Source organism: Chaetura pelagica, unplaced genomic scaffold, assembly GCF_000747805.2.
Source record: "Chaetura pelagica isolate M959 unplaced genomic scaffold, ChaPel_1.0 scaffold493, whole genome shotgun sequence".
Taxonomy (NCBI): Eukaryota; Metazoa; Chordata; class Aves; order Apodiformes; family Apodidae; genus Chaetura; species Chaetura pelagica.
In genome coordinates, this window is record NW_009952696.1 from 138,266 (window position 1) to 146,503 (window position 8,238).

Below are 8,238 nucleotides of genomic sequence, written 5' to 3' on the forward strand. Positions count from 1 at the left end.
AGCCCCTGGGCCCAGCTCAGGTTGTGTTTGTTTCCAGGGATTCTCAGCATGATCATCATCCGGACCCTCCGGAAGGACATTGCCAACTACAACAAGGAGGATGATATAGTAAGTGTGTGTCCTGGGCTGGGATCAGAGCGGGAGGGGAGCACAGATGAGGAGGAGTCTGCTCTTAGGACTCGGGTGTCTTGTCTCTTCCCTTGCCCTGTTTTGCTTCGAGCCCTGAGGACAGAGGGGCAGTCCTGTCACTGCACCCTGGGCTGTGTGTGGTGGCAGATGGTTGGCTCAGGTGTCTGCACACCTGAATAGTGGCTGCAGGCAGCTCCAGAAATGTGTGTCCTGGCACTGGCAGTTCAGCCCTGAACTGATTTAAGCCCAGGAGGAAAGAAGTTTAAGGAGAGTGATAAAATTCTGTAGAAGAACAGGATACAAGGATGTTAAGCTTCTAGGTTGGCTATGGTGGGATGGTAATTTCCACTGTTAGACCCTACCTAAGCACCTGCTTTTCCTGTTGCTGCTACAGGAAGATACTATGGAGGAATCTGGTTGGAAACTGGTGCATGGAGATGTCTTCAGGCCTCCTCAGTATCCTATGATCCTCAGCTCTCTCCTGGGTTCAGGAATTCAGCTCTTCTGTATGATCCTGATTGTCATCTGTAAGTGTCACATGTGGTATGGGGTGGCTGTAAGGACAAGAGGAACAGGCTCCAGGGTGTTTGTACCTTCAGCCTTTGCTCGCCTCACAGGGTTTATCAGGGTGATGGGCCTGTGCCCAGCACTTCCAGACAGCATTTCCCAGCATCTTTTGGTATTTACCTTGTCTGTAATGGAGTGATGAGCCCTGGGTGACAGTGGCCTGAGAGACCATCCATATGAGCCTTGTCTTCTGAGCTGCCCCTGCTCAAACCTCCAGGGAAGCTGGGGCTGAAGTGTGGTCTGTAGCTTGAGATCCAAGCTGTGGCTTCTGTGTGCTGGAGGCTGTGGCTGCGTCGTGCTTTGAGGGGGTGAGGTGGGGGGGGCGGGCTACAGGGGGCTGCAGGGGGGCTGTGCCCTGTTCCCCATGTGCTGCTGTCCCCACTGCAGCAGAGCTGCTGCTCTTTCTCCTTGTTTTCCTCTGCAGTTGTTGCCATGCTGGGGATGCTGTCCCCATCCAGCCGGGGTGCCTTGATGACAACTGCCTGCTTCCTCTTCATGTTCATGGGGTAGGTGTCTGCAGGGCTGCCCCAGCAGTGCCCTCTGTCCCCCCTCCCTGACAATCAGAGCTCATTGTCTTTGTCTTGGCTTGTTCCTGTCCAGGGTTTTTGGTGGATTCTTTGCTGGCCGCTTGTACCGGACTCTGAAAGGGCACCGGTGGAAAAAGGGAGCCTTTTGTGTGAGTGCTGGGGGCCCTGCGGGGGGTTTGCTGGTGGCAGGACCTTTGGACAAGCTCCACGTGTGTCTGTGGGTAGCTGGACACAGCCTGGTGTCCCGCAGGGTGGGAGGGGACAGGGTGAGCACCAGAGCACATGAAGCAAGAGGATTCTCTGAGCATCTCCCCAGCTCACCCGCTGGGTTCTGCTGCTGCAGCACAAGGGATGATGCTTCCTCCACGTGGGCCTGGTCCCAGCCCTGGACCCAGCACAGAGAAACCTCTGGGTGGTGACATGTGTGCCCCCTGTGCTCACTCCTGCAGACAGCCACCCTCTACCCCGGCGTCGTCTTTGGCATCTGCTTCGTCCTGAACTGCTTCATCTGGGGGAAACACTCCTCTGGAGCGGTAGGTGCCACCTTCCCGGGGCCTGCTGGGTGGGAGGAGGGAGATGGGGCTCTCAGGGACTCACCTCATTTCACAGGAGCTTCCTAAAATTGGGTGTCAGTGCAGTGGGTGATGGGGGAGTTGTTCTGGCCAGTGCCTTCATTCTCCAGGACTGGCAGCCTTGCTGGCAGCCTCACCTTTGTGACTCTTGCTGTGGTTCCTTCCCTACCATGGTGGCCTTGCTCTGCATGTGGTTTGGGATCTCCTTGCCCCTGGTCTACCTGGGTTACTACTTTGGGTTTCGCAAGCAGCCCTACGACAATCCCGTGCGGACCAACCAGATTCCCAGGCAGATCCCAGAGCAGAGGTGGTACATGAATAAATTTGTTGGGTGAGTTCAGGGAATATGGTGAGTTCGGCCCCCTCCCCTCAGTCCCTTGGGTGGCCCAACATCACCTTCTGCTGGTCTCTGGATGTGGGTGGCAGATGTTGCCATGAGTGCTGTGATGTGGAGCTGGGACGTGCTCCACCATGGGAGCAGCCGAGTCCCTCACTGTGTGAAAGGCATTCCAGTAATCTGGAGCTGTGGAGCTCTTGCCAGCGTGGGTACAGGGGCTGTCTGATGGCCAGACAGTTACATTGTCCTGCTCATGATGTTTGTTTCTCTCTGCAGGATCCTCATGGCTGGCATTCTGCCTTTTGGAGCCATGTTCATCGAGCTGTTCTTCATTTTCAGTGTAAGCAATTAACCTGCTTCACTCCTGAACTGGGTTCCTCTCGTGCCAAAGCTTTTGAAAGGGAGGGGCTGTCACTGGAGCAGTCTCCTGTTCCTGTTCTCACCAGCAGGGCCAGCAGCTTCCCAGCTTCCCTCCAGGCCATTTGGTATAATTTCCAGAGGGAGCAGGGCTCCGGAGCTCTTCAGGCTGTCCTCTTACTGCAGGGACCTGGAGATGCCTGTGGGACACTCCTTGGTGTTTGCAGAATGGTGGCACAGATAAAACCTTGTTCTAACCTGGCGTCAAGGAGGGGTCCTGGTCTTACTGAACCATTCTACCTCCCGGTGTTTCACCTTTTCATGGACAGAGAGGAATTTGCTGTCCCATTGCTGGGGAGGAGGGAGATGGAGAGGAATGAACGAGCTACCTCAGAGCTCTCTTCAGGCATCCTTTTGCAGCCTGGTTCTTCTGAAGTAACATGAGATGCACCAGAGCTGTGGCTCCATCGCTCTCAGCCTGCAGGGCCCTGGTTTTCCCCAGGGTTTCCTGGCAGAAGTTGGTGTCACCTTCATTGACTGATTACCATGGTGGCCTTGCTCTGCATGTGGTTTGGGATCTCCTTGCCCCTGGTCTACCTGGGTTACTACTTTGGGTTTCGCAAGCAGCCCTACGACAATCCCGTGCGGACCAACCAGATTCCCAGGCAGATCCCAGAGCAGAGGTGGTACATGAATAAATTTGTTGGGTGAGTTCAGCCCCCTCCCCTCAGTCCCTTGGGTGGCCCAACATCACTTTCTGCTGGTCTCTGGACGTGGGTGGCAGATGTTGCCATGAGTGCTGTGATGTGGAGCTGGGACGTGCTCCACCATGGGAGCAGCCGAGTCCCTCACTGTGTGAAAGGCATTCCAGTAATCTGGAGCTGTGGAGCTCTTGCCAGCGTGGGTACAGGGGCTGTCTGATGGCCAGACAGTTACATTGTCCTGCTCATGATGTTTGTTTCTCTCTGCAGGATCCTCATGGCTGGCATTCTGCCTTTTGGAGCCATGTTCATCGAGCTGTTCTTCATTTTCAGTGTAAGCAATTAACCTGCTTCACTCCTGAACTGGGTTCCTCTCGTGCCAAAGCTTTTGAAAGGGAGGGGCTGTCACTGGAGCAGTCTCCTGTTCCTGTTCTCACCAGCAGGGCCAGCAGCTTCCCAGCTTCCCTCCAGGCCATTTGGTATAATTTCCAGAGGGAGCAGGGCTCCGGAGCTCTTCAGGCTGTCCTCTTACTGCAGGGACCTGGAGATGCCTGTGGGACACTCCTTGGTGTTTGCAGAATGGTGGCACAGATAAAACCTTGTTCTAACCTGGTGTCAAGGAGGGGTCCTGGTCTTACTGAACCATTCTACCTCCCGGTGTTTCACCTTTTCATGGACAGAGAGGAATTTGCTGTCCCATTGCTGGGGAGGAGGGAGATGGAGAGGAATGAACGAGCTACCTCAGAGCTCTCTTCAGGCATCCTTTTGCAGCCTGGTTCTTCTGAAGTAACATGAGATGCACCAGAGCTGTGGCTCCATCGCTCTCAGCCTGCAGGGCCCTGGTTTTCCCCAGGGTTTCCTGGCAGAAGTTGGTGTCACCTTCATTGACTGATCGAGCAGTGTGGAAACCAGTTCCTGTTGTGTCTGTTCCAGGCAATCTGGGAGAACCAGTTCTATTACCTCTTTGGCTTCCTCTTCCTGGTGTTTATCATCCTGGTGGTGTCGTGCTCCCAGATCAGCATTGTCATGGTGTACTTCCAGCTCTGTGCTGAGGTGAGGTCTCCACCGTGGTGGTTCCGGGAGCTCGGGGTACCTGCTCACTCCTGGTACAGCAGAGGTCACTGCTGGTGCTCAGCAGAGCTCTGGTGGGACCCAGCCTCAGAGGGTGATTGTTCTTCACACCTCCTGACTTCAAGGAGAATTTAAGCCACCTCTTGACCCGCTTGTCTGTGAACTGTGGTTTCATGCCCCACGTCCTGCTGGCAGCAGGGTGTTTGGAGCTGACATCTCTTCCCAAAGAAACTTCCATTCCATCCATGTGCAGAATGAAATGCAGGCTGGAGCTGAGCTGTGCTCAGCAGCAGCAGGTGCTGACCTGGCTGTGCCTCACGCTCAGCTTTTCATCCTCTTTGTTTGGAAACACTTCTGTGACAACAGAGCTCCCCAGTCCTGAACTGTGCTGTTGTTCTGAAGGAAAATGGGTGTTCTCCCTGTCCCAGAAAGGCCACAGCTCCCCTGAGAGAGTGACACAGCACAGGGAAGCCTGTGGGATAATGCTGAGGCTTCTTCCCCTCAGGATTACCGCTGGTGGTGGAGGACCTTCCTGGTGTCTGGAGGATCTGCCTTCTACGTGCTGATCTACGCCATCTTCTACTTTGTGAACAAGGTATGGAACAAAGTGTGGTTATTCCTCTTGTAGGGAAGCACCATCTTTCTAGGGGAGAGGATTGAACTTGGGAGAGGAAGTGGTGGGACTGCCTAGTCCTGGTTTGTCATGTGGATGTGTTCCTGTGTGACCTGCCCTAGGGGATCCTGCTCTGGCGGGGCGGTTGGACTCGATGGTCTTTTGAGGTCCCTTCCAACCCTGAACATTCTGTGATTCTGTGAAGTGACAAAATGGGACAAAACTGATGGGACTGGAGGGTTTCATCCCTCTCAGAGGGCCCCAGCTACTTTGGGGAGCCAACTCTTGTGGCTTCTGTACTTGATTCTTGCTTGTTTTTTCCTCTTCTGTTCTAGCTGGACATTGTTGAGTTCATTCCATCCCTACTGTACTTTGGCTACACTGCCCTCATGGTCCTGTCCTTCTGGCTCCTCACGGGCACCATCGGTTTCTATGCAGCCTACATGTTTGTGAGGAAGATCTATGCTGCAGTGAAGATAGACTGAGGCTGCAGAGACCCAGCAGAAAGCAGACACCTCTGAGTTTGTGTCCCCGGGGAGCTGAGGGGACATCTGCTCGACTCCTCTAAGGAAGCAAAAATCCAGTGGGAGAGTGACAAGAGAAATAAATAACTCCTCATTCTGGAATGTAACTTTGGCACAGTGTACATGGATTCTGGGCTACTTCTGGGGGGAAAAGGGGTCTGTAGATACCTTACATTTTAACTTTATTATCCTGTTCCATATTTGAGGGAGTTTTTTAGCAGAGAAATATCCTTCTGTGTAAGCAAAACCCCTTTTTGCTAATTCATCCTTTTTTTTTTTTATGTTGATGACAAAATGGATTTGAGACAGCAGTGGAAACACTTAAGAAAACGTTTTCTTCCAGCCCGTGGGGTGCTCTAGGATTCAGGGAGACTCTTCAGACAAATCTCAGCCTGGTTTTCTTTCCTACCTTCGTGTCTGCACAGAAGAGGGATCTTGACTCTGGCAGAAGGGACGGATCCGAGGCCGGTGCCGCGCCCTGACCTCCTGGCTTCAGCTCGTTTACAATTTGCTGGAGGTGCCAATTGGAGCCTGGAAGTGCAATTTCATCCTGGGAGAGCTGGAGAACATCGGCATCTCTTCTGCCTCCCTTCGGCTGAGGACAGCACGGGCTGCTCTGGTGCCCCCGGAGGGGCTGGGGGAGGCCGGGAATCCCTGCCCTGCGGAAGGTGCCGGGTCTGCTGGAGGGGCTGGAGCGGCTGGGAGGACCAGCAGGGGCTGCACGGGTTTGCTCTGCCCGGAGCTCTGAGAGGCAACGGGCCAGGCTTCCTGCCGGGAATGCCAGCAGGATGGTGTGCAGGGGCAGGCTGTGCTGCCCTGCTCAGTGCCCAGCGATCCGGGCTGGGGACAGGACAGGGACCTCTCTTGCTGCTCTCCTCTCCTCCTCTCAGATTTTCTACCTCCAGGGCACAGAAAAAGCATCGTCCCCCCAGCCCGAGTTGTGTTTTGTTCTTCCCCAGGGAATGGTCCGAGCCCCCCGGGGTAGCTGGTGTGAGCTCCTGCACCAGGCTCCTCCTTTCCCATGGTCTGATTGCCTAAGTCAGCCCACGGGAAGCTCTTAGAAGAGGTTAAAGGCTTTTGTTTTGGTCACTTCAGTGTTGTTTACTGGTGAAAAGGTTCCACGTTACAGTGAAGGCTCCATCTGGGTTCCACTGGGGCTGCAGGAGAGATGGTTTTTTGGTGAAATTTATGGAAACTTTGCTTTTGCCTCTTGCTGTAGTAGCTGTGGGGTGTCCAAGTGACCAGCTGCCACAGGTCACACTGTCCAAAGCCCTCCCAGTCACCAGCACTGACGGGCACCTTGAGGGGTTTGGGGCTTGGTTTAACCCCAGTTGCCACAAGAGTTTCCACCAGGTCCAGACAAGGACGAGTGTCTCTCCCCACTGGCCTCGCTCCCTGCTGGAGCTGCCTTCCCGGGACTCTGGGGTCCTAGGTCTTTCCAGCCTTGTCTGACAGCTCTTGGGCTGCCCAGCATGCCAAAGTCTAATCAGCCAGGAATCAAGGATGGAAAAAGAGAGCAGGGGATGTGAGCCAACTGTGCTGTGAAGTCCTGTGTCAGTTCTGATTTGAGATCCCTCTGAGATTTTGGTTGATTTTTCTCTTGCCCCTGCCCCAGTGGAGAGGCTCAGCCAGCACTGACTTCTCTCCCTTCCCTGAAGTGTTTTCTCTGTATTCTTTGTAATTTTTAATTAATGTATGTATTCTTTGTGTCCTAATGTAAATAAATCTGCCATTGTCCTGTTGTCCTGGGTTCTCCTAAGCCACCTCTTGGGATTTTCCTTTTGTTACACTTGGCCTCTTCAGCACTCACATGGTCTTTGTTGAGTGGCTTCAGTCAGGAGCAGAGCTTGGAATTCAGTGTGTTTTTGTTGTAGTACCTTCCTCCTGGTACACCTGGCAGAGCACTGAGTCCCCCCAGCACGGGGTGTCCTCTGTGCTGCTGTGGGGTGTGATCCAGAGGCTGCTGCTCCAGGTGTTTGCATCTGTTCCTCACTGTGTTGCTCCCTTGTACTGCAGATCCCTAAGGCAACTGGGGTGTGAAAGAGGTGGTTTGGCTTGGGTGGTGCTGGTGGGAGCAGCAGGACTGTCGGGGCCAAACCCCCCCCCACCTCCCCATGCTTTAGGGCAAGAGGTGGGAGTACAACAGAGAAGGGGGCTGGAGGCCTAGCAGGGCTGTGGAAGCCTTGTTGTTGGCTTCCAGCTCCGTGTCTTTCCCAGAGCCACGTGGGTTTGCTGGGGTTGTGAGTGGTAGGAAAGCAGCAAGTGTCCCTTGTTGCTTCTGGCCAGGGGAGAGCAGGAAATTCCCTTTCCTTGTGGCATTTTGCCCTGCAGAGCAGAGGGTTGTGCAGCCGTGGCTGGTGATGGGGATGTTGGTGTTTGGGGCTGCCGAGACCAGGGCAGGCAAAAACCTCCATGGAACCTCAGAAATTATGGGAATATTCCTTTCTGCCTGCAAGAAGAGCAAAGGGAGGCTTGAGCTCCACCAGCAGGACAGTGTGGGCTGAGCCCTGTTTGTGTTTCCAGCCCCTGCTCTGTGGACTCTGCACCACTGAGGCCATGTCCTTCTGTGGGTCTAATTCTTGGCTTGAAAAAACTTAAATATTTGTGTCAGGAGCCGGGTCTTTGGCCTTATGAGAGTCTGTCTGTACTTAAACCAGCCCCAAACTCCTCCAAGGCAGCACTCAGGGCAGGTAATTCTAATGCTTTTATTAAATAACTTCATTATTTTAAAAAATGCTTTCAATTGGAACTTCATTTTGCAAGACAGGGAAGGAGCTGATTTCCATGGTGAACTGTGATTTCCTGTTGGGACTTTATTTATTTATTTATTTATTTCCCTA

At 53.7% G+C, this 8,238-nt stretch overlaps 1 protein-coding gene across 1 annotated transcript in view; it reads left to right on the plus strand.

Annotated features, from left to right (window-relative positions):
- Positions 1–5,741, plus strand: part of TM9SF4 (transmembrane 9 superfamily protein member 4) — a 12,176-nt gene extending 6,435 nt beyond the window's left edge. Inside the window, exons 9-18 of the mRNA XM_009994003.1 lie at positions 38–108; positions 524–656; positions 1,121–1,202; positions 1,297–1,372; positions 1,673–1,758; positions 1,953–2,126; positions 2,409–2,472; positions 4,124–4,243; positions 4,767–4,856; positions 5,210–5,741. Coding sequence (XP_009992305.1) covers positions 38–108; positions 524–656; positions 1,121–1,202; positions 1,297–1,372; positions 1,673–1,758; positions 1,953–2,126; positions 2,409–2,472; positions 4,124–4,243; positions 4,767–4,856; positions 5,210–5,359 — 1,046 coding nt within the window. The 3' untranslated portion in view covers positions 5,360–5,741. The remainder of the gene's footprint in view (positions 1–37; positions 109–523; positions 657–1,120; positions 1,203–1,296; positions 1,373–1,672; positions 1,759–1,952; positions 2,127–2,408; positions 2,473–4,123; positions 4,244–4,766; positions 4,857–5,209) is intronic.
- Positions 5,742–8,238: the final 2,497 nt, after the last annotated feature.